Source organism: Amblyomma mixtum, chromosome 2, assembly GCF_055824585.1.
Source record: "Amblyomma mixtum isolate Tamu chromosome 2, ASM5582458v1, whole genome shotgun sequence".
Classification (NCBI taxonomy): domain Eukaryota; kingdom Metazoa; phylum Arthropoda; class Arachnida; order Ixodida; family Ixodidae; genus Amblyomma; species Amblyomma mixtum.
This window is the reverse complement of record NC_143013.1, coordinates 16,468,359-16,495,113: the sequence shown is the minus strand read 5'-3', so window position 1 is coordinate 16,495,113 and position 26,755 is coordinate 16,468,359. Positions and strand designations below refer to the sequence as shown.

At 48.1% G+C, this 26,755-nt stretch overlaps 1 protein-coding gene across 1 annotated transcript in view; it reads left to right on the top strand.

The window, feature by feature from the left end:
• LOC149358532 (uncharacterized) overlaps window positions 1-26,169 on the top strand; it is a 125,513-nt gene extending 99,344 nt beyond the window's left edge. Inside the window, exon 2 of the mRNA XM_089570630.1 lies at window positions 25,446-26,169. Within this exon, the coding sequence (XP_089426756.1) occupies window positions 25,446-26,169 (724 nt within the window). The remainder of the gene's footprint in view (window positions 1-25,445) is intronic.
• The last annotated feature ends 586 nt before the right edge of the window (window positions 26,170-26,755 follow it).

Below are 26,755 nucleotides of genomic sequence, written 5' to 3'. Positions count from 1 at the left end.
TCAGCCCGCCTGTGGTTGACCAGTACTAAAGATCTCACTGATACAGAAATATTTGACAGCAGGGAGTTAGTGAACACCACCTGAGGGAGCTTATACCGAGGCCAGGGGGTACCAAAGAAGAGAGTTGGGTTCGTTGTAAATATAGGGTTAGCCAATCCAGGAACAGGCTCCAAAGACCTTAAAAATGTCCGCACAGTGATAAGCTCAAACCGGGAATTGAGATCAGGTATCCGCGCCTCCAAGTACAACACAGCATTAGCTACTGATTTAGGCAGACCTAAGCAAAGGCGCAGAGCGCGTCGCTCCATAACAAACAGGGGTTCACGCTTGTACTTTGGGCACCCAGAAAAGAGAACGGAGCCGAATTCAAGGATTGGCCGTACATAGGTCTTATAAAGAAGTAGTAGAGTGTCTCGTCGCATACCGAATTTTTTGTTGCTGATCCTCACCAACCGGCCGAGGGCACGCTCACCCTTAAGCGCAATGCTTCTAATGTGTGGCCGCCAGTCTAAATGCGGGTCATATATTATACCCAAGTATTTTGTTGAATCAACTTGCGGGATGAGGATAGAGTGATACGACAGAGAGATGTAAAGAGGGGTTGCTTGTGGGAAAACAAGGACGGCATACTTGTTCACATTTAAAGTTAACTTTATGCTGTCTAGCCAAACTTCCAGAGCATTTAAATACTCTTGCAGTAATTGGTACAGGATATGAATGTCTTTGGCAGAAGCGAAAAAAGCAATATCATCCGCATACACATAAACTTTGACGGCAGGGTGAATAGGGATATCACGCATTAGTATGTTAAACAATAACGGTGAAAGAACGGAGCCTTGTGGGACACCTCTAGACTGGGCGTATGTTGTAGAAGTTAACGTACCCTTAGAACAAAAGAACTCTCCTATCCACGCAAATAGGTACAAAGGAGGTTGTACATTAGCCAGTTTATGAAGCAAAATGCTGTGTTCAACGCTGTCGTAAGCCTTTGCAATATCTAAAGTAACCAGAGCTGATACCTCATTTTGCCTCATAGCAACCTTAATACGGCTCTCCAAGTCTATGTGCGCGGTCCAAATCGAACACCCCCGGCGAAAGCCAATCTGAGCCTCGCTAAAACCTTGAAGACTCAGAATATGACTCGTGAGGCGGCTGAAGACTACCCGCTCTACAAGCTTAACCAAATTTGATGTGAGAGCAATCGGCCGAATATTGTCGAGATCAAAACCCTTCCCCTGCTCTTTCAGCAGTAAAATAATTTTCGCTGTTTTCCAATTTTGTGGAATCCAGGCTTTTTCCAAAGACCAGTTCAGAATCTGCAAGAGGTACGGGGCAAAATCTTGCATTAGGATTTTAAGCATGCCAACTGTTACTCCGTCAATCCCAGGGGCAGCAGATTGCAGGCAATTAACTACGGACGCTAAATCCGATACAGATACCTTAGTGAAGTCTCCACCCAAATGAAACAGAGTTGATGGAAAGGTAGTGCGAGCTCGAAAACGCACAGCAAGGCCTTGAGCTATGGACTCTAGTATATCTTTTTCGTCCCGAGGTGGCAATACTGTGGACTGAGAGATGTGAGAAGAAGGCAGCACATGAGTACGTTCCATGAATCTATAAAGAGACTTCCGGTTGACAGGATTAGACAGATAGGAGTTCAGGCTGGCATTGTACTCATCCTTAGCCTTAGATATTGTTCTTTTAAAAGAGGCTGCAAAGAATTTGTAATTTATCCAGTTCTTTGGGCACTGGTTGTGCGTTAGACTCTTCCATGCAGCTTTCCTTCGACGATAGGCTTTTTCGCAGTCGTCATTCCACCAACTGGAAGGAGTCTTATTTACAACGCCTGACCGGACTGTAAAGACTGCTCGCCGAGAGGCGTCTAACACTGAATTTAATACCAGAGGGCCCCCGTCAGATTTATCGGAGGGGGAAACAGACGAGAGGGCCTCACCTAGGAGGTTCTTGAACAGTGTAGTATTTATAAATTTTTGTGGCGAACCAGTCGCCCTGACTGGACTGCACGCAATAGTGAAAGTGATTGGGGCGTGGTCACTGGACGTACCGCAGTCAACTGTACACCACGAAGATACCGCTGTACCATTAACAGCTAGCGTTAAATCAATAGCTGATCGAGAATTAGCCCTCATGTAAGTTATGGCGCGACTATTGTAACAGCACACGCCGTTTGCTGACATCCAAGACCAAAGTAATTTCCCGCTAAAGTCTGATCTGAAACCCCAAATTACATGATGAGAATTGAAGTCCCCAGCTAGAACTACTCGTCTGCTGATGCGCAGTAACGCATCGAGCTCATCCGTCCTACGGACTCCTGCGGGGAAGTAGATATTTACCACCGTAACAGCGGCGCACTGCGGAATAATGATTTCAACGGCAAGTATCTCACAATCAGGTCTCATAATTTTGTGAGACACTTTAGCACGATGATACAGTTTCGTTGAAATCAATGTTAGTAAGCCCCCACCCCTGCCGTTTGGGCGATCATTTCTAAAAACGGAGAAATTTTTAATTGCAAATGGGCGATTAGGATTGAGCCACGACTCCTGTATTAAAATAATGTCTGGACTATGTTTTAGTATAAGCTGCTGTAAATCGGGGAAAGAAGATGATATAGAGCGACAATTCCACTGTAGAACAGATATTCCCGCCATGATTATTGCTTTAAAAACGTAGCCGCAACAGTCTCTTTCAACACATCTGTTTTCTTTGAAATTCCAGGCGAACTTTTCTTAGTCTTACCATGATGATGGTCAGATTTCGATGGAGAAGAGGAAGCACGACGCTTCTGAGATGGAGTAGTCATTTCAACATCTGACTCACAAGCGTTAGAGAGGGGGACTTGGTCAAAGTCATTTACATCCACGGACGTGGAGGTAGAAGGGGTGGTGGGCTGAATAGCAGCAGTGGCAGAGGAGGAAGGACAGGTAGACGAGTTGAGGTTACTTAAAGCCGATGAAGCAGCCTGCGCGGAAATGACCTGGGACAAGGCGTCACTGAACGTACTGATCATGCGGTCAAGTACGCCAGCAACAGCCTTCTCCACCGCAGCAACAACGGACTTAGTTAAGGCTGCCTCCACATCAGCAGTGGACGTGCGGGCAATACTTGCGTATGAGCACTGCCGTCTGTCAAGGCGGGCGTATGCATCAGCGCGCGAGCACCTGTCACGCTGAATAATGTCCAAGACGTTCTGCTCATCGGCTCGCTTGGGGCAGGTGGGGTCGTCAGCTGTGTGATCTGAGTGGCAAAGACAGCAGCTAAGCGACTCAGAAGTGCAAATATCGTGTGCATGATCACCGCCACAAACGCGACAGCGCGTTGCGGACTTGCAAGATTTGGCACTGTGACCGAACCGCCAGCAATTCTTACACTGTAAAGGACGGGGCTGCAGTGGGTCTACACGGTACACAATAGGCCAAACTTTGATCTCGGACGGACAAGAGTACCCTGCGAATGTTGCAATAACCGACTCCGTTGGTGTTCGAGAGCCTCCAGCCTCTCTGCTGCAGCGGTGAACTGAAAGGATGCCAACACCGGCGTCATGGAAGTCTGCAAGAATTTCCCCTGGTGTAGCGGAAGGATCCACACCGTGTATAATTCCTTTTACGCAGGCTAGCTGCTCTGGAATGAATACCTTCACCGGTAGTGAGGCGAAAGAGGTGCACTGCAGCAAATCAGCAACACAATCCAAGTGAGCCGATTTGCATAGAATTCCTCTCTTGCCAAATGGTCGCACCTCCGAAATCTCAAGATAGTGGCTGGTGGCTGCCTTCAGCTGCTCCTGGATCAATCGAGAGTTTTTTATTTTAATTACTCCATCTCCTACAGGGACCAGCGCCACAGGGATTAGCTTTACACCGTTTTGACTAAAAGATGGTAACGGCAGATTTTCAGCCGGTAAACTGGCGAACCAGGTTACCGGACCTGAGCCCGGGGAAGACATAGCCATGGCGGAAAACCTACATCCAAAGGGGGAAAGACCTGGCCAAATCCCCCACTCGCGGAACGGCCTCACCAAAATTTGAAGACGGCCAGAAGACGCAGAGGCAGTCCGTGGTAGAAGCAGTAGAAGCGAGAGTTTAAACATGAACGCCGAACGAAAACGTCGTCTCGCCGCACTGGTTGTCGCCATTAAAGCGTCTGAGGGCGAGAAGGAAGCTTTCGCGTCTAAAACGGTTATGTTGGACAAAGTCAAGGTTGGAAAAACAATGTTTGGCCATGCAGGACCTGCTGTACGAGGACCTACTTGAATGCGACCCGGAGAGTACAAACGCTTGCTGCGGCTTAGTCCAGAGCAGTTTTACCAGATACTGGCTCACAGAGCTCCTTCTCTCCATATTCACTCAAATAAGCAGAAACAACAAAGCTAAGCGGGTATTTACGCACAAGCTCAAATACACAGTACGACGCAGTGAGAGAAATACGAAAAGGAGGACACACAATGCTGCACTCGAGCTGCAAATGCGGCGAAAAGCGCGCCAAAACGAAAGGCGCCAGCACGGAGCAAAGCCGACTTCATTCAGGATAGCTAGCCAGACGAGCGCACCTAGAAGCAAAAACAATCCCGGTCCGCCGACAAGCCCTCGGACTGAAAAAGGCGCTGGCCTTTTTCATTCGGTCCGCGGTCCGCGCCCAGAAAAGTGCACGCCGCCGGCTCAAGGTCGCTCAGAGCAGGGACGTTCACGTTACGTGGCACGTGGACAGCGCTGACGCGCCCGGACCATCCGCGATCCGGTCCGCTCGTGTGCGGATGCTGCGGATGCAGAGGGAGTTGGAACTGGTCCAGAACGTCAGGGCGATGCAGGAGCAATACGTCTACGCCGATCCCGGAGCTTCGAATGCGGAGCCAGTGGAAAGGATTGTCCGACAGAGCCACCCCACGTTTGCTCTCTATCTGCGGAAGAAGTCACTGCGGCGACTTGAACGAGCTAGCTGTGGCAGCGCGTCGGGTAGAAGCCGAAATCTCGGCAGCCTGCGCCGCCGCTCTACGCGCTCTATCACACCAAAAGAGTCCTAGATTTTTCGTGCAGGACTAACGCATTTAAAAATTCCTTTCCTTGCGCACTATTTGCGATTGGAATTGTTATCCGCCGATACGGTCAACTGTACAACGGTTTCGTGAACGGTTTCGTGATTCCTCTGCGCCCTTGTGCCTCCCCCCATCAAAATGCATTCATGTTGTAAACAGTATCTTGTGTCTTTGTTCTGATTTATCATTCAACGTCCTGTATCTAATTGTTTGCTGTTTCTGAATTTGTTGATTTGTATTGTCCACTCCTGCCTAAGTCCTGTATCTTAGGCCTGTAAAATAAGTCAAAAAATTTTTACCAGCACTTCTGACAGATACTCTCGTCTTGTATGCTGACACGCGAGTTTACGGCTACTTTTTCGGTTTGTCAAGCAAGAGAAGCGGTATTTTCCGTAAATAATATTTATATTGCATTTGAACGACATTTCCGAGATAACTCATTAGCAGTGTTTATACTCGGGTAAGATTTTTGAATGCCTTGGTAGCGTTACCGTCATCGTGGCTTTTGTGAAATTAAGTGATTTAACTAAGTGATCTAACAGTCCTTGAATGTACGGTGCCTCACCATAATTGAAATATGCTGTAAATGCGAAGCAAAAAAAAAAAGACATGCGTGTAGCCTTTGGCAAATTTACAAATATGTGTAATTCTTTAGGTGCTTGGCTCAAATAGTACTCTGCACCTTTCTTTACAGAAGTCTTTTTGCAGCAATGCTGTCAGCTGCTTACTGCTGCATTTCACACCCTCCGGTCATGTGGTGATATTGGTGTTTTTTGAGACTGAGATCTTCTAGAAGGGATTGTATATATTAGAGGTGTTTGGCAAGTGGTGGCCCCAAAATTAATGTGTACAGTTAATAAATCTCACAGAAGGGTCCAGGGAGCTAAGCAGCTGCAGTTAGTGAAAAAAATGGTTCTAGGAAAAAGCTAAAATACTAATTGACCAAGATGATTGGCCTGCAATCAAAGAAACTGCTTGGATTTAACGTGGTGTTAGAGTGAAGGCCTTATGATGGTCAAGGCATTTCCAATTGTTGCTCATGCTTGGCCTTCCTTAGAATGGCCAATGGTTGGCCTGTCACCACATCTAAACACAAACTTTGATTGGTGTCCAGCATTTCGCCAATTATGGAAGCGTTGGCCACTGATGATTTGCCCTGCTGAAAAAAGTTGTACGATGCAATAAACTCAGAGTTCGTCACACAAATATAGAATTATCATACAAATCATAGAAAATTACCATACAAATGTCATACATTTCTGTAAAGTCGTGCAATCATCAAAAAGATGTCACAGAATATTATACGAATTGTGTAATATTTTATGAGGAAGCCTCTATGAGGTTATTGCATCATAGATTTTTTTCAGCAGGGTGAAACCGCAGTTTCCAGCGCGGTGCACACAGCTACCGTTGCAACATTCCCAGCTGCTTTTCTTCTCTTTTGTCGATTTTCTGACGGGGATCCTGTCTGAGGCAAAGTGTTCGAAGGACTGAAGGGGCAATAAATGAAACGTGCTTTGTCTTGCTGCAACCTATACTTTCATTTCAGTGTCAGAGTTAGGTTTGGGGTTTGGAATAACGGAATAAAGTTTTTCTTTACAAATTAGGACTTTTTCAAATGTTTATAGTTTCCCTCTTTGCGCGCAATCTGGCGGTCCATTCTTTTTGGTATGCAAGCCCTCGAGCAGCTGCTGGAAGACCCTATGAACCCAGCAACGGAAGAAGCAACAGTGCCTGCATTCGTGTAGTAGTGTTTCCCTCTTGGCATGTGCACAAATAAATAGAAGTATGCGCTGCATATTGTCGTTGTCTTGATTAGTATAACAAAGCATTTCCCGCTGCCCATGGCTGCAGGGCAGTAATACGTCAACTGTAAGTATTCAAGTTCCACTATTTCCCGATTCAGACAGTACAGCTGTAACGGAGGGTGCTTTGTTAAGCACGCATAGCTCGTAGTGACGCTTTGTACTTTCAGTTACTCTTTGTAGCAGGCAACGTCTTTTTCTGCGAGAATGTCTCCGAACCTAGCACTACACTGACACCTGATGATGAAATAAAACTCATTGGTTAATAGACTGGAAACAACAGAAATTGAAAAATGAGAAAAGAACTTCCTACTGCTGGCTGGAGACTGAGAAAGAAACTTCAGTAGCGTTTGTAATTTACTAAGACGACCATGTTCAGGAAATTAATAGAAAATGCCATTCATAGAATTCCTCATCAACGCATGTTGCGCTTACCAATAACAGAGCTCCTGTTGCGCATAAAACGTAGCATATTTTGCATTACGTCCGTGGACATCAGCTGGCTAGTTTCTGACTCCGTGCACTAGTATACGTTGTTTGTGCTTTCTACGTGACGTAGGGTGCCTATTTATATTCCTTTTCGTCGCGATTTAAACATCCACGGTTGTTCTCTGTGCGAACGGAGCGACCAACGAATGCCATGACGCCAATGCCGGAACTTGCTTTCAATTTCCCAATACAAGTTTTAGCGCTCGGTAAGTCCTTTTAATGCGTTATGCTCGCTTCAGCAGTTTTGGTCCAGCACGTCTACGTTGACGAACCTGTAGGGCATCTAGGGTTTTTTTTTTTCAGAAACTCATAGCGCCAAAGGCATTATAGTGGGGCTACAGGAAACAAAAAAAAAAGAGTGCAGCTTCACAAGAGTGCCAAGAAAGCATTATTTCATGTAACCCACAACACATCTTGAACGCACCTCTGCCATACAAGTTTATATGCTTTCTGTAACATTGAAAGCCATCTGACTATACTTAATAAGCAACTTCACTACCTAACCATTATCCCGTGACCAGATTAACGGACGGCCTAACCATATCAACGAATACACCAATTTCATAAACCTTTTTTTTTAATGCATCGGAAATTAATTTTGAGAAAAGAAATCACCGCTTCATTATGCTGACTTTCACATGACCGGTGCGACCTGGCTTTTATTACCGTGGTACACGTATTTCTTGCCGTTTATGAAGCATCGTGCGTGAGATTGACTTCTTCGACACTGATTTTCGCGAAACTCCCTACACTTTATTTTTCCTTGCGTACCCCTTCCCAAAAATCCTCTTAAATGGTAACTTTACTTTCTTTTTGTTAATTAGCAATCCTTAAAATCTGCTTTTCAGCGTAGGAAGCGAAAATATTAATCGAAGGACGATCTCTGCAAGATCTGGACTTGTCCAACATACGAGCACTTCCATTTTTACCGATTCAACACACGTTTGATTTACACGTATAACTGCGACAGATATAACGAACGCTCGGCTATTAAGGCGAAAGCCTTTAATGCCCCATACTGTTGTTAGCAGACGCGTCGGCAGCCGTGTCGACAGACGCGTCGGCAGGAATGTCGACAGACGCGTCGGCAGGAATGTCGACAGACGCGTCGGCAGATTCGTCCGCCTTTCGGCGTCACTGCTTAATAGGCTCAAGGTTCCAGCATTAATAAAGGCGCATCTAGTGAATGCATGGGCTTTATAAATAAAATAAAAGGAGTAAAGTCAAGAAAAGGAAAATAAAAACTAAAAATAAGATGTGAAAATAAAAATAAAAAACAATGAAATTAAGAATAGGAGCAAAAAATAAATAAAAAACAGGATATGAAAAATAAAAAAGTAAATAAAAACAAACAGTGGCCAGGAAACGCTTTCGCCTTGCAGCACTTTAGTGAGCCAAAGTGCCCCCTGATTTTTTCTGCATAATGCACTGAGCTAGAAGTGTTTGCCTAGTGCATCTGCTTGGTGCCGAAATGTACCGCCAGCAGTGATAACAAGAGGTAATGTACGTGCACTATGCCCTCGAAGTGCTTTTAGTGTACAGTACACTTTATGCGTATCTGCGTAAGAATTTACACAGGAGAGAAACGACTGCTAACTTTCCCGCTTGGATACATCGAGTACGCTTGCATTTGCTTTAGCTCGCTTAAAGTTCAAGTTGCCAACCGTAGAATTATAGCGAAACTTTTACAACGAATTATTTTCGTTCTCACGAGCTCTTCTGCAGTGTGCATCCTGCCCTGCTCTACGTTTGCTTTGTATTTCAACTGGTGTCTTTGAGATGGATTTCTGTGCAGCGCCTATAATACGCAGTGCGACCAAGAATTGAAATTCATCTATACCTAGTTATGAAATTGATGAAGATGACAATGGAGCATCTTTCGATCAGCAATCCGTTCTTTAAACTTACTAGGATTATTTACCTTCGGGTTTATATTTTATGTGCATTTTAGAGATATGGGAAAGAGGTCACTTCTATAGAGATTATTTACAACAGCCCTCACAGTAGCTGCCAATAGCAAGGTCTATCGCAGCGCGTTAGCTGTGTGCTGCATTAAAGCATGTTGGTTCTCTTCTGTAGAATATGCATGACCCAGATAACAATATGAATTTTTCGACTAGCGCAACTCGAGAATCGGTTCTAATACCTCCCCACAATGGGTGGTGTGCGTGAATATCGCCGACCAACAGGAACGGCTCCGGAAGCTGGTAAATGAGTTTTTCAAGTTAGTCAATGGAAAGTTGATGATGTGGTGGTATGTATAGGCAACATACGGTTTTAGTGCTCGTATTGCCACTGCCTCTAAATGTGAGAGGCAATTGAATTCTGAAAAACAACAGCAACGACACCTGATGAGGAGGTACTTCCTTGCCAGTCCTTCCGGTACACTACATATTTTTCCAGAAAGGCAAACTATGTTTGGTTGATACTGCGCGAGTATTTCGATGCCAACCAGCTTCTTTGTAGCCCTCGGCAGTTCCAGTGCATAATGCTTTCGACAGCCATAGTTGTAAGCGAGGACGCGAATACTAGCCGGAGTTATTCACATATAGCCGCATTTATTATCCTGCTAAATTGACAGATGTCTTCGGTTTGAGACGGTCTTGGAAAATCCGCCTCTATTTGGGGGACTCCTTCAGCGTCTCCGACGCTGAGAAGCCTGGTATTACCTCCACTGGAAACGCGGAAGCAGATGTGGATTCGTCAAGAGGGAGAGACTCTCTCTCGCGTGCCTGTATTTTCTCAGAGCTCTGTGAAAAGTTGACCTCTGGGACAGGGAATGTTGGCGATGGTGTATTGCGTGCCCAGACGGCGCCCGCCCCTGCACGCTGCGTCAGCGTAGGATCTTCCGGAGAGAAGCTAGAGCTTCGTCCGGGCTTCAGAAAACGTTCTTTTCTGTAACCTTTATCTGGATTACTTTTTTTTTCTCTTTCTAGAACGCCTGACGTGTTCGTGAATGCGCAGCGTGTGTCCTGTGACAGTTGGGACATTCTGCTTGACCGGCACTGCAGTTATCAGTCAGGCGCTCATGGGCACCGCTCTTCGCATTGATGAGATTTCCACGGCATGTTTTGGATCCGTGTCCGTACTCTTCGTAGTTGAAAAATCTTCTCGGGTTTGGGATATAGGGACAGATTTTACAGTGGATGATTCCGATTTCACAGTATCTGGTAGACGGCACCGTTCAAATGTTAAGGCGATATCGGATGCCTCTTCCTCGTTTCGCCTCATAGTGATGCGGCGAAGGGCAATCGCACCTTGATCTCGGAAGCATTTCAGGAGATCAGACCCTGTTTCGCGGGTCATTCTGATATACCACCTTGTACAGTGTTTAGACTCCGTTTGAGGGGTGACTGTCACCAGAAGGTGAGCAAACTGCTTTTGCTTGAGAGGATGTCAGAGTGATCTTCCTGCGAAACTTCAACCAGAAGGTCATCGGATGAAAGTGTTTTTGCTTTGTAATTTTTTCCTATCATTCTCTCAAGGGTTCTAGCAATAACAAAAACAGACACTGCAGGAACTTTGTCGTTATCTACTAGGGAGTGAGAATAACCGCATTTACAATGATTGCACCGGTATTGATAAAAACACTTATCTAAAGCAGCCGTATTACATTTCGGAGAGACTAGACAACACGAAAAAGATGAAGAGTTATCAATGCCGCATTAATGTATTTAAGTATTCGTTTTTCCTACCACAATTCTGGACTGGAATAAGCTTCCGATTGATGTGGTTTGTGCACCTGGTTTCCAAAGTGCTGTTGAAATGATAACCTGATGTATTTCTTCCAGGTCTCGTGCGTTTACCAGCGCTTTGCCGATGTGTTACCATTCATACTACTTGTGAACTCCTTTAGTCTTCTCTTAGTATGCTGTGTTATCCTTGCTGACATGTTTCCCAATATCTTCTGTGCATGTGTTATTGTATGTAGTAATATCCCCCATAATGCCTCATGGGCGCTGTAGGTACTTGCAATAAATAATTAAAAAATATCAGGAAACGAGGAAAGTAGTCACAGTGCGCTCGATTTCTAGTGGAGCCTTCTACGGTGCAGTTCCTTTTCAGGAATTCATCAGGCTTTTTGGAGGAAGAGGTACTCATGCGATATAGGTATGCTGACGGTTCCTGAAATGTCGCCTGTGTTGCCCATTCTTATTTACAGAAAGGTCCCGGAGCCCCTGACTCGTAAACAGACGGGGAGCCCGTCGGCGGCAACTTGACCATGGCTCCGACCGCCGCCGTTCATGGTTTCTAACATTCACCTTAAAAACTATCGCCACGGTGCGGATGACAGCTTCCGTATAAGGGGGCTAAGGGTCCGTAGTGGCACCAAGCACCATCACCTTGAGACTCAAGGTGCCGTTGCGGTGATGGGAGCGAGATGCTAAAGCCACGCGTGCACGTTAAAGAACAACAAACAAACAAAATAATGTGTGAATGAGGCAAGATGAACAACTAGATGGGAACTTTCACTCGTAAAAGCGATTGGAAGCGGCAGCATAAAATACCGAGGAAGTAATTTGTGAGGGTAATGAAACAGAACGAAGTTACTCAAATTTAACTTCATTATGACCAAATGTTTCGGAGAATCCCCCAAGGTGGAGTAGATTTGTAATAAGGGAGTAGTTACTCATTGAGGTCCAAGCTTGCAGTCCTGGTTAGCTCAATTGGTAGAGCGACTGCTCCGGTGTAGCGGTGGTCCTGGGTTCGTACCCCGGACCAGGACGAATTTTTCTTTAACTACGAAGTTTCTGAGAAAGCTGTATAGCTTTCCTTTGTAGCCGTACGGCTGCGCTCGGGTGGACGTCAATGAGTAATTACTCCCTTATTAACTTGATTATGTTAGCTTATGTCGATTATATAAGCTGGATGATTGTCCTCTGCCGTTGGCGCATCTTCCTGACTGCCTTCAGGCTCGCCTAGCTCATTTCTGTCTCAAAACCTGCTTTGTACGAACTATTCAAAGCTATCCTCAACTTCCGATTGGGAAGATATAGATTTGGGCACCTCTGTTTTTTTTCCACATCCATGCCGGTATCCCGAATTGGGTCTAAAAATTACAACGATAAAACCAAAGGAATATTCAACACTCTAGCAAGGGAACAGCGGTTTGAAATTGGTGGCGAGGTGCTGGAAGTAGTAAGGGAATACGTCTACTTAGGGCAGGTAGTAACCGCAGATCGGGATCGTGAGAGGGAAATAACTAGAAGAATTAGAATGGGACAGAGCGCATGTGGCAGGTTCTCTGTGGTCATGAATGGCAGTTTACAAATATCCCTCAAAAGAAAAGTATACAACACTTGTATCTTACCGGCACTCACCTACGGGGCAGAAACGCGGAGGCTAGCGAAAAGGGTTCAGTTCAAGTTAATGACAACGCAGTGAGCTACGGAAAGAATAATTATAGTGTAACGTTAAGAGGCCGGAAGTGGGCAGAGAGGGTGAGGGGATAAATGCGGGTTAATAACATCCTAGTCGAAATCGAGAGGAAGAAATGGGCTTGGGCAGGGCATGTTACGCAAATGGAAGATAATCGCTGGTCCTTAAAGGTCACGGAGCGGATTCTAAGAGACGGCAAGCGTAGCAGTGGACGCAGTAAGTTAGGTGGGCGTATCAGATAAATAAGTTAGCGGGGATACGGTGGCCGCAGCTGGCAAAGGACAGGGTTAACTGTAGAGACATAGCAGAGGCATTTGTCCTGAAGTGGGCGTAGTCAGGCTGATGATGATGATGATGCCGGTAGCACGCCTGAACGATATTCTTTCTCGTGACGTCTCACTTATCTAACTCGGCCACTCTGAAAACCCAGTGCTTTCTCCTCTGCCTGCACTGCCCCGGAGATCATAGAGCCAACGATCCATAAAAACCATAAGCAGACTGAATGAATCTATATACAACGCATCAAAATGCGCAACCAGCACCAGACTCCACTTTATTGCAGCACACCCAGCAACGCTACGCCACCCGATTACCATCTAGAATAGCCATCGCAAACAGCGAAGACGCCGCCGTCTCAGAAGCACAGGACAAGCAGCCTAACGCACCACTGTCATAGCCAATGGCATCGGCAAATGCTGCTGACGTCCTGCAACGATGTGCCTCGAGTAAAGGCCCTGTGCGCAGCCTAGAAAAACTGACACAGCTACGCCGACTGGTAAGCCAAGCACTCCTTCTTCCATGTTACAACCACACACTACTACTACCATTTACGCAGCTCCACAATATCAACAACATATCCAACACATACCGTCAATGCTAGAATCTGATATGAACAAAACAGAGATCCCGTTAACGTGCTTTGAAAAGACTGAACAGACTTCACCGCCTGACTGACACTGCAAAGAAACTTGACTCAGCCAACGAACGCGACGAAACACGCCAGAGCATGCTTGAACGCCTTCTCCCAAATGAAAACTTTAGCTGCGAAAACATGGCGTACATTTCTCAGTCGCAAAAGAGGCAAGGAGAACACCTAGGAAACACGAAACATTTTCAGCACAAGCTCATACCGCTGTAATGCAGGCACGCAGGACGTATTTCTCATACTACAAAGCACGCTTCTGCAGCCAAAGACAGCACAGACACAGGCACTTTTCGCAACAGACTGTGGGGATTCATGTTGCCCCTCGCCCGCCGGATGCACCCTTCTCTCTCTCGTGGCCTACCACGGCTCTTCCTCTGGCGGCCCCCGACAAGGAGCGGAGGGGAGGCGCCCGCGGCTACGCGTCGTCACGTGGGCAGCCCTTCTTACCCAGCCCTCTCGGTTTCGGCGGCCGCGAGGGCCGCGCGCACGGGACAGCCTGATGGAGAGTTGACAGCGAGCCTTGAGAGAGAGCGGACGCGACACCAGCGGCAACCCAGGTGACCTGAACTGCTCTGTGCCTGTCTCCTGTGCCTGTGTCCTGTGCCTGTTGCCTGCCGCTGCTGCCTGCGCGCGACCGAGGAAAGACATTGGGAGATCCCAATTAAAGGTTTTGCCTGCGGGCTTATTCCTCGGAGGTGTGTTCTTCGCGGCCACAGGTGTGGTCGAGCTAGCGGAGTGGCGTTGGCCCTGAGTTCGGGGTCCGAACCGTGCCAGTAACCCCACAAGACATAAAAAAAGACCCTCTATAATGTTACACATGATCTCATACTCAAGTCCGTTCAAGACACACGATGCGGCCCCAACATGTACAATTACATACGCAGTTTTCTCAAAGGTAGGGTAGCCCTTTTCAAGGCAGCGCCGTCTCTCTCTCCTCCCCAGTCAACATTACCCGTGGACCACCTCAAGGATCCATTATATCTCCAACCCTCATTGATATATGCCTGAGAGCTCTATCCACGATCTGAAACCGTCATCCCACATCCTACGCCGTTACCTTGTGGAACGAATCCGGATGTCCAGGGGACGTTGAAACGACCCTCCAGGAAAGCATACACACCATAGTGGATCACTTCCACGTAACCGGATTCAAACCGTCAGCAGAATAGTCGGAATTCCTCCTGATGAATCGAATGCAATACCAAAACAAAACCACCGCCCTGTTACAACTCACCCTACTCGGCAGACAGGTACCAAAGGTGACAGCGTGTAGAATACTCGGACTCCTAATACACGATTACGACAATACAAACTGCAACCTTGTACAATTTCAAAAAAGTTTTCCTATTCGTACCGCACAGTGCGTGAGCCACATGACTGAAGGAGCACGAAACATTAACAACAACGGTTTATGGGGTTTGAGGTCCCAAAGCGACTAAGGCTATGAGAGACGCCGTAGTGGAGGGCTCCTGAAATTTCGACCACCTGGGGTCACGGAAAACAAACCATACGGTGCGGTTGATGCAGCGCCCAAACGCACTTCTTCGAACTACTTCTTTTGAAATGATACTCGAGCAATGAACTTCACAGGATGAGAACGCAAGACATTTAAAGCCAGGGCTACTGCGCTGCGAACGGAAATTCAGTGACCGCGAGTGGCATCATGCCTATGCAGCTCCAGGCTAATGACTGGTTATCAGGAAGTGAAAGCCGCGGTCATTGTCTCACGCCTCGATGGACACCTCAACCACGCCGTAGGGGAAGGTGGGAGTGAAAAAAGTAAATTAGCTGTGGTTTAACTACTGCTCAACCTAGTTAGAGAGTGAAAGCTCTAGTGTATCGAATAACTAGAAGCGGCTTGGCGTCAGTAACGCTGAGAACGTTCCGGACAACTACCAGCACGGGAGCTCGTCGAAGAGGCTGCGTCTTCGTTCCCGTCCACGTCAGCGCCGTCTGCGGCGAGATCAGTCCCGGTAGGCACCTTTTCAACGCGCAGAGTGACGTTATGCTAGGTCACGTGACTTGCACTCTGTTATAGGGTATATGACGTCATCCATTCACCCATTGTTATTCTTACATTTTGCTAAATTTTTCAAAGTCAAGCAGAAGGTCACATCGTGTTTAGCACTTGTAGTTATCCACTGCTATATAAACATATCAACTCATTAATTTTTGCAATTAAATTGTATAATTAATGTTAATTAGGCAAAACTTCATCTTTACAATGATGCATTACATGTGGACATTGTTTACTCCAATGTATTGTCATTACTATACTATGACGTCATCATGGTCAACCACAGTAACTAGTACACGCCTAGATGCAATAAGACTAGCGATCCTGCGGCGCTACTCCGCGGCCAAGCGCGGAGCTCGGCGCTGCGACCACCTGTTTCCAGACGCATATCCGTTGTCTAGGCACGCCGTTGCTAACCGCCTGCTACTCCTCTCGAGGCTCCGGCGCCGTTAAGCTTTTGTTATAAAAGACTGCCGAGATCTCACACACCTTATCCGACGGATCCTTAGCAAGAAAGTGTACGACGCCATAGCGTAGTGTGTTAGGCTTTCCACTCTGAGCAGTTTGACACGTTTAAACGCAGGGCAGTCTTCCATGCCTCTCAGGTGGGTGTGGGGGAAGGTGAGGATTCTGAGCACATGGCCACACCATGTCAAAGCTATCGTATATCTCCCCACAGTGCGGGCAGCGCCCATCTATGTACGGATCAAAGTGTTTGGCGATGGCAGAACAGAGAAGAGTTCCTGTCTGCACTGCAGGTGCCGTGGAGTTCGCTCCTCCGCTTTGCTCAGCCCCTTGGCAGGTGTTGGGTAGAGACGGTGGCTGTCGCAGTAATGAATTAAGATTTCGCGGGACCGCAGAAGCGGTTTATGAGCTACTCAGCCAGGAGAGCTAGAATGAGGAGCCCGGTGTGTGATCGCTCGGGCGGCCGCATCAGCGGCCTCAATGCCTCGTAGACCCTGGTGGCCAGGAGCCCAGATTACATTTGAACGAGTTGGATCGGCGAGAGCCCGTCTTACAATTTGAGAGGCAAGAGGTGATATTTCCACTGCAAGATAGCGTTCACAGGCCCGGCGAATGTCTGTGCTAACCGTTCTCGATTTTGGATCGGTGGCAGCGAGAGCTACTGCTATTTCCTCCGCTCGCGTTGAATTCGGGGCCCTAAACGATAGGCCATCGACATTCACTCCCCGGGGGACTACGACAGCCGTGCAGAATCCCGCGGCCGACGGCCCTGTGATGTCTGCGTAGTAGACGCCCTGTTTAGATCCATATTGCCTCTCAAGCGTGCGAACCCGGGCTTGTAGTCTGCCTTTATGTGAAGTCATGTCCATGTTACGCGGGAGCGGAGCGACACAGAGCATATGGCGCCACAGCATCGGCCTCTTTTGATGACGTCGACAATGCTGTCTCATGCCCGTTAGTGCCAACTTCAATGTGCACACTGTCGAGGCACAAGTGGATACTGTCCTCATTAGGGTCCACGGTAACGTGAAAGTTATCACCCTTAACATTAACCGCTAAGTCGGAATCGCGTAAAGGCCACGGCCACGAGATGCGAGGTGATGAACGCATCCCTGTTAGCGAGGTAATGGACGTTAAATTTTTCCTTTCCGTTCTTTTGAAAAACAAAAAAGTGTATAAAAGTAGACGAGCCATGTGAATGAGCCCGGAATGCAAAAATGAGAAGGTAATGAAATAGCGCTCCGATGATCTGTGCTGCAGCGGCTACGTGGATGTTCATGGCCGCTAGAAATCATTACAGCGCCGGGCAGCATCGCCCTGGCCAGAGCCGAAGGGAATATACGGCTCTGGCCCTGGCCACTGTGTTCACTCGCGCAAAGCGCCGTAGCGCGGCGGCCGCAAGACATGGACGCAGCGGGCAAAGCGAACGCCGCACTAGGTGTTCACCAGTGTTGTAGGCGTTACCGAAAAAAAGTAACTAAATACGTTACTCGTTACACTAACAAAAAAAGAACGCGTTACCGCCCTACGTTACCTACAAAAAAAGGTAACGCATTTCCGTTACCGTTACCGAAAAAAAGTATCGCACGTTACTTTGCCGTTACTCCATGGCCATAAATTTTAATCCGTGGTTCCTCGCTGTAAGAACTCAAGATAACAATTTTATAAAGCTCATACTTCATATAATTCCAACTTCACAAAGAAAACATAGCTGAACTGAACAAATTTACAGTAATTCTGGTGTGCTTCTGCTTACGAAATTACGCGGAAATTGTGTAGCAATAACGAAATGCTTAAATGTCATAGTTCAGAAAAATATATTTGCGCACATAAACAATTTTTTTTTACTTGAACCTGCATAATTATTGCAAAAATGCTGAGTGTTTGCGTCAAGGTGTTCAAGGTCAGCTTCGCTCGCAAAACTTAGCCGCAGTTGCAGATAGAAACAACTGGTTGACTGCAATCCCCTTTTCTGTGCTGTATCATTGTACTCTTTCTATGGCTCTCTTGGGGCCAACTTGAAGTGAACTGGCGACATTCATGAGTTTGCTCACAAGAGGGAACTGCTTCCACCAAGAATGCGAGAGTGTCGCCTGAGAACGATACATTTTGGTTGAAAAACAAGCTTACGCAGAAACTCACTTAAATATTTCTCCAAATGGTTCATTGGTGGCTTGGCATGCGTCCACTCTTTAGAGAGTTGTGTGTGTGGGTGGTATGGGGGTGAATACAAGTGGGTGACTGCGTGTTCGTGCTTTCTTTTTTAGTTGAGTGCGTCGTCAAGGGCAGGTGTTTTCTGGCATGCATGCGAGCCGCAACAAGGGTCGTCGAGAGCACCGGTAGATTTTGTTTATTTGCACCATCATTTTCGGCGTTTTTTTTTTTAAAAGAGGCGGAGGGGAACAATTGAAATAAAAAGTAACTAGTAACGTGACACGTCACGTTACCGAAAAATGTTAACGTAAGTACGTTGCCCGTTACAGGTCCGGAATGGTAACGAGTACGTTACTAAGTTACCGAAAAAAAGTAACACGTTACCGGTAACGCCGTTACTTGTAACGCGTTACCGACAACACTGGTGTTCACTGGTTACCGCTGACCACCCGAGGGCGAGCGGCATCGATTTCTCGCCCTCTATCCTCGGCGCAAGCGAGCGGCAGTATCCGCCGGAGCTGCTTGTGGCCCATTCAGAGCGGCCTGAAGCATCCTTAAGTCCGTTCACTTGGACTGCATACGACCCGCATACCTTACGGCACGGTTCGGGTGTCCACCGAGATGTGAGAAAAGCACTGCGCCATTTCCTTTCCCGAAAAGCGAACCAACCAAGCGCATGCCACTGCATGGTCGCGACGCCGAATGCACGCGCCGAACACAATGTTGTACACAGTCCGAAGATGATTGCTCGAGGCCTAATCTAAAGTACTCTAACGCGGTTCAATATCGCAGGAAGACTGACCAATACGCGGGAGCTTAGCTAGACGCTGGACCATCACCCCACGGTCCGCACTATCCTGCAGCGCCATTTTTACTGAAGAGCTTAAGTGAACATGAAAGCAGAAAAAATTTGGTGCAGTTTGGCCTAAACGACAGCGAACGCTCATGTTTCGTTATACTGTACAGCCGACGCCGATGAATATCCAGCAGGAAAGGTGCGCTTCTAAGCCGAGTAGTGGACCCCCTGGCATTCCAGGAAAACCAGAAATTCGGGTAGACGAAGGCGAGATTCCTCCTTGCCCAAGAAAGATTTGGATTGCACGAGCGATCCATACTGCGTGGCAAGGAAGCAAACCCGTTGGGGTGTGCATTTTTGACAAAGGCTCTGCACCTTCGAGAACAGTCCCGAGAAAAGCGTAACCACCTGCGAAGAACGGCGACACCTTGCCAGCCTCCTGGTTTCTTCTGGCGGGTGCATGAAAGGCGTGGCAGAATGACAACGCAAAGGCCGCACGTTGGCAGCGATGAATAGGAATGCCGAGGGTGAAGATAAACGCCACTAAGCTTCTCTGTAATCTTATGATTCCCAACAGCGTTGGCAGTCCATCGCATCTACGATAACATGCATGAATGCAGTTCTGCTTCTTGAGGCGACCGAACTCAAAAGGAATAAAAAAAATTACGAGTCCAAAAATCTTTTCTAACGCGACGATTCAATGCCACCTTGCGCGACATAGGATACGGTCATGTGTGCAATCGCCAAACTCTTGGAAATTTCACGACAAGGACTTAACTGGGACAACGTCGCGAAGGCTCTCTGCGTGCGCATACTAATTATTGGATGATAATTGCGATGCGTGCTCAGTGGCGTGCACTTAGAATGAAACATCAGATTTAGGCAGGTAGTCAGCAGTAACATCAGTACGCTCAAGTCTCGGCGAAACAAAGACCCTGCTTCTCAACATATGCGCGCTATTGCGAGCGATATGCAAGAGTGAGTAACAGAACGCATGCAGATGCGACTCAAGCGAGCGCCGGTGGTTGAACTTAAAATTGAAGGCTTCTTCGATGTGGATGAAAATGGCTTTCGAAAACACAATCTTTTCTCCCTCAGTACCGGATAACAAAATGACTTCTTCACACAGTTAAAGCCTGTTTCACATGCATGCAAGCGAAAACGCTTGCGATTTCTGTCCCCGAAGCAGAAAAACGTGTTTCGAGCGGCCGCGACAGCTACAGGGGCCAATGTGACGATGTTCCGAGAAGTACGAAAGTTTTCGCGGCGTCGCGCCGCTCATTCGCTTGAAACATCCTTAACCTTCCCGGTGTTAACACCGGCAAGAACAGTGCTTCTAAATTGAAAACCTGCAGTACTCGCTGAGTGAAGAACTACGGCGCTTACTTCCATCCGTGCTTTCTAGAAGAGGCGAGCCGTGATCGCGTCAAGGCCTGAGTTTCACTTCTACATCGGCCACAGCCACGCGACCACCCTCAGCGGCATATGACTGTATCTGTCACTTTCTTTCACCAGTGCTTCTGCGATTTGGGCAACAAATCTCACGGAGTAAATATAGGTCGTTACGGGTTCTTCGCGTGAGCACTAAAAGCACTTTCTACGCTAATAAAATTCTCGATTGTTGCAAGACTCGCGTATTCAGCAATGCCAATTACAGAACTGACCAGATGCCATCGCACTTACCGCTCTTGCTGCTGAGGTTGAAGCTTTGGGGAAGGCTTAGTTCACGCAAACCGATGTGTTCACACATTGAAGATATCACGCCAACAACACCGCACTTCGAAGACAAGCCGGCACTGGCACGTTGGCAAGAGTTCTTTCTTCCGCCGCAGAACAGAATATCCACCGTGAATGGCGACGGTCAGGCGAACAGCTCACACGAACACGACGTTGTCAGGCACCGGTGGTAGCTGGAGCTTCAGAATTTTTCAAGCCATAACTTGACAGAAATGACAAACAGGGGCTGGGGTCACATTACGACGAGATGCATAAAGGGCGCATTAGTCCAATAATTAATGCCAGTTTCGAACTACGTCACAAGTAATTAACGAAATGACATCCGAACACCGCTGTAACGGCGAACCGCCGCCTTGTCTCGGCCAGGTAGGCTTAGGCCTAGTCTCGCTAATTCTCGTCCGCCGGGCGGGAACAAGCGGGAGGCCTGATAGCAGAGTTGATAGCGCGTGCTGCAGCTGAGGCCGCAGCGACTCTTTTGTTTTTGTGTTTTTTAGTTTTCAGACTGCACTGTTTTATCTCGGTTTGAAGCTCACGTTCAGTCGCGCTCGACTGCTTTGCTTTTTAGCAGACGGGAGCATACCAGTGCCACGTAACCTTTCCGCCGCGATTGGAAAGACGGCAACAGAGCATGCTTGGCTGTCGCCGAAACTGCCAGTCCGCTTGACTGGGGATTCCGTAGCGTTACCATACTATCACGAGAACAGTGGCAGGAAGGTTGAAAAATATCCATTTCGACCTTTGGCAGACCTCTAGCGGTCGAACTACTATTTTCTAGAGTGAAGATCACTTTCCTTAAACAGTGCAACGAAGGTTAGGGGCCAGCTATGCGCATATATTTTTCCGCTCTTCTTGCGGAAATGAATTGCGGCAGAGCATTTGAATATGTTAACCCCCCCCCCCCCCCCCCCCAAAAAAAAAAGAGAAAGAACATTACTGCCAGCAGCACCAAACCTTGAGTAAAGCGTGTGTAGACACGTGCGTGGTGGAGCGGTTAAGCGATGACCCTGCGATGGCAGGTGCTTCCACCGGTGGTGATTGTGTGTAACACAAGTGTCTCCGAACGCGTTGCAGTGCGGTATACCACAATGTTTTGCGCAATGACTTTTAAAGGGCATAACAGCTCGCTGGCTTTGACTGGGATGCACTAAGGAGAGCTCCGGCTGCATTGAGAGTTCGCTGGGTCACGTTGGCGATTCTGAGGTGCCACTGGACAACACTTGATTTCGCTGGCACTGCGGTGGCTGACACCGGGCCGCACTGGCACACATTTATTACCGCTGAAATCGAACTTCAGTGCACTTAAACTGCACTGGACCGCGCTGTGAACGCACTGGGCCGCATTGGGTCCACGAAATGCTCTTCACACTGCCACGCTCGCGCATTGCATCGCGCTTGTGGCGACTGAGGGTGTGTGCTGCGTTCGGTTGTAGGAGTATGGGCATCACCGTGCCTCATGTCTCACTTTGTCTTTTGTGTTCTGCCATGAGATAATGCAACCCTCGCCCCGTTTACACACATTTGCTCAAACCTGCAGGGCATCTGGCAAGAGACGTGTTAACAGAACTTGACAACAAACAACTTGACTTGACAAACGGCGCATCACTAATTGTAAACCCGATCAAGGACAAAACGCCAGTTTGTCAGCGTCGTCTAAGCGAACAAATTTACTGTGCGAATAGGTGTAGTCTTTGCGAAAGCCGATCAGCTATTCAATAAAAAATTAAGAGTTCTTCTTTGCACTCCTCAACTTCGACGCTTAAGGGATTCAGTAAAGGACGCCACGTTAATAGACATATATACGTACATACATACATAGCGCGACCACCCAAAGGGAGATTGCGCACGCCGTTAATTAAAGAACTCCAATGCTCATCTGGAAAATGAATAAATATAAACTTCCAAACATCGTCCTATCTTCACTGTTTCGTAAACACCCCCATTGCGATTATGTATAGGGATGATAACCATTATTCCGGCCGCCATGCTAAGCAGTCGTCTTAGTCGCTGCCTTTAAGACCAACATGCTTGCGGCCGAGGCTGGCAAATATCTGGTCCAGTGTGGTGTCACTGACGTAAAAAAAGTGAAACTTGTGCTTCCGCTTGAGGAATAGTAGGCGGTCGAACGTCTCGCACAGGCTGGCCAGTGGCTCAAAAATTCGAAATTCCAGCAGGCCCTCGTAGCATCGCACCAGCGTGCACGCCGGGAAGTGGTCCACCATGTCCAGTACGATAAGACGCTGGTGCTGCAGGTCAGACTTGCGGTCGGGGAACGTGTACACGGTGATCGTGGTGCCGCGGCAGTACCTGTCACTGAGTTCCTTCACCGAGCCAATGCATTCGATGCGACCGGCCGCAATGATGGCGATCCGGTCGCAGACGCTCTTGTAGTGGTGAAGATGCTCGCACGCCAATACCACGGTGCTGAACTGCCGAAGGGATTCCAGCACCCGTCGTACCACCGAGTGCGTCTGCGTGTCCAAGTCCGGAAGGTCCAGCAGGTATAGCCTGGGGAAGGCCATCAGCGCCAGGGCCAGGGACAGGTGAATCCAGGGCCAGGGACTGCACAAAGCTTATGTCAAGCAAATGAACAGAAGCGCAGTGGCCGTACTTCCCAGCCATGCCACCACAGGGGTGACTTTGACGGCACTATTGTGGTGGAAACCGAACCAAACTGCGCAGAAGCCTTCTACCTGAGTCATGACGGAGGAGAATGTTGAATGTTTTCTGGGAACCACTCCCTTTTCCTACATCCACGGTTTAAGCTCCGTGACCCTGCGGTCGACCTTATGTGGGCTTAAAAAAGGCTCCGCAACGCGCCCGCAGTCGCACCTTCAAGAAGTAGTAGTAATCGTTTACTGACAAAAAAATACAAAAAGGAAGCACGAGAGCTGCAGCCGGTGGAATTCACTGAATTCAGAGCCGGCGGAAGTCACAGGGAGAGGATAGCGAGGAAAAGTACGGAGGAAAGCGACCGGCAGAAAAGACGGGGAAGCTTTGTACACAATTCACAAAATACAAAAAAGTATCAAGTTCGCGCCGCTCGCAAGCTAGTGCCTAAGCATTGTTGTACACATTTACAACGCGCGTAAATTAACTGCATATTCTAGGCCGCGTGCACGTAGCGTCCTGTCGCTAATGGACAGCGCGAGCGGCGCATTGCGCAAGTGGCCCGGATGGAGCGCCCAGCTGCCGCCTTAAAGCAGAAACAGAGCCGGCTTTGAAACGTCGTGTTATCCTACAAGAACTTATTTGGCTGGCGTTTACTTCTCAAATAAATGCAAATTATAGTCATAAAATTTTAATTGGATTTGCCTCTGGGTTGCAGCTTTGGGAAAAGGCGTAGCTTCCTGCACAGCAAATGGCAGATTTGTCAGAATAGCTCACAACATGCCGTTCTATGAACTCTTCGTTATCGCTTCATAGTTTGCACACACTTTTGACATGAACGCGGAAATTAGCAGCGATTACGGCAATGGCAAAGCCCTTAGCTACGGCGAATGATCGAATAACTGGAGGCACTTTAACAACCTAGAAGAAATGCTGTGAATTACCACACTACGAATTGTTACACTGGACAAATTGCCTAATGAGGTAGTGAAACAGGCACGAAACGGAGCACCAGGTTTCTTGCATAGAATCCTGCAGTATTTGCAACGTACAAGCTTATGGGCGTCTATATATGTACAAATGACAGGAGTACAGCAAGAAGCCAAACGAATTCGGCTTGATTGGGCTTTTACCCTTACAGAAATAGCTTTATATTCAATAAAGAGACTACAGAGGTACACTGATTTCAACGCATCCCTGCTGCATTTTGACCGCATCGCCTAAACTTTCGAAGAGCTGAACGCTATTGAGCTTTAAGATGTAGCGATTAATGGGCTAATACCTAAGTTTCGTGGCTTTGTATAGTTAATGCGCACGCATTTCCACTATCACTCATCCTCAAGTAGCCACTGTATGCGTATGCCATAGTAAATGTGTCTGTAAAGCTCCGGAGTTTGCTTATAATCCTCTATAATACCCATACATGGCGAGCACTTTCTTGTAGCGGCCCATGTTTGTGTGCCTACATCCGATGGGGACACTTTTAATAAAAGCGCGCATTCACAAGGCGTGACTTGATCTCCTTAAAGCAAGCAAAAAAAGCGTAGACGTGCGCCTAGCCAAACGCACCAAGAGAGGGCGCCACACGTTTCTTGCCGATGCTGAGGATGCATGATGAATAGAAAAATAGCCAGGGAAAAATTCTGCCTCTTTCAAATGTAAAACACTTTACATCTATTAAAAGATGGGACATTTCGCTACCTAAAGCTCCTAGAGCAATCCGATATATTGTAAATCATGGCAGCGGTGAGTGATCAAGTGAGGACAAGTTGGGTTTTTTTCGCGACCTCGTCATAGGCATCATGCGACCATATCTCATCGCGTAGGGTAAACACAATATTTAAGCCACAGTGATGAAACTCTATTAAAAGAAACTTTATGAGATATTTAACCCCTCAGGGTCAGAGCTCGCTTGTAACTGTTATGCGTGACGAGATATTGATTTTTTATTTTTCATCGCCATTCAGTTACGCGCCGCCGTGCCGCCGGCTGTCGCGAGATGGCGCGACCGGTTTTCCGAGGCGCATGGGCCGGAATCCTGGGGATGTATGCCGGCAATTCGAGCAGGCAAAACATCGCCGTATTGCTTCTCGTTTTGATCGCCTTTCGAACACTGCGGCGACATCCTCCTGCGAAGACCTGCCGACACTGCGACAACCGTCCCATCCTGCCAATTTAACTAGAATCGTCCGCAGAGAACCGGAAGCTATGACTCCCGTCACCTTCGCCCCTCAACCGGCCGACTCTACGATTGCGCTGATCCAGGCCGTCGTTCGCCAGGAGTTTGCGAACGTGGGCCTCAATTCTGGCCTGCCGTCTGCGTCGCCCTGTTTGCCAAACACCGCTCCACTGGTTGCTGCTGCTTCACCGACTCCGACCGTACTACCACGTTACCGCTACCGGAATCCTGCGGATTGGCGCACCCCGGACGACCGCCCAATCTGCTTCACCTGTTCGCGTGTCGGTCACATTTCCCGTCACTGCCGCAGCCGTTGGTTTTCACCACCTCACCTTCGTTCCACTTACGATTGTCGTGCAGACTACGGACCTAGTTCCAATTATGATCGCCGTGCCGGCTTCGAACCACGCCAGACGTCTTCTCGTGCTGAGTCTCCGCACGCTTTCGACACTTCGGCCCCGCGAAGGTCCAGCCGCTCGCCTTCCCCTCAGATCCGCCGCTCTCGTTCGCCGCAATTTCGACGCCCGTCCACTCCACCCTTACCTGGCTTTCACTCGGAAAACTAACCAATGCAGCTCCCGGAGGTGATGCTGCATTGATGAACCGGCCCGAAAATCCTCTCCTGACCCTCGCTCCTCGCCGCAACCTTCTCGATATCCGCGTGGACGGTGCACCAGTTACCGCGCTTATTGACACTGGCGCCCAAATTTCTCTCCTGAGCTCCTCGTTTCGCCGTCGTCTGAAGAAGGTTGTGACACCTGCCGTTTCCTCAGCCGTTCGCGTCGCCGACGGAAGTGCTGCTGCCGTTGTTGGACTGTGCACTGCGCGTGTTTCCATTGCTGGTCGTACAACCCCTGTCGCGTTCACTGTCCTCGACCATTGCCCCCACGATGTGATCCTCGGCATCGACTTTTTAACGACGCACGCGGCTCTAATTGATTGCGCCACTGGCCTTCTTCGTTTGGACTTGCCGCTCTGCTCCGAAAGCGCCGATACCAAGCCGCCTCGCTTACGTGCCGCTGAATTTACTCGCTTGCCGCGTGACGCTGCAGTCTATGTCCCTATGTCCCCGTTTCCCGCCGTTCCTGATGGTGTCTACGTCACGTACCCAATCAAGGACGTTGTCCTCCAGCGTAACGTCATCCTTCCACA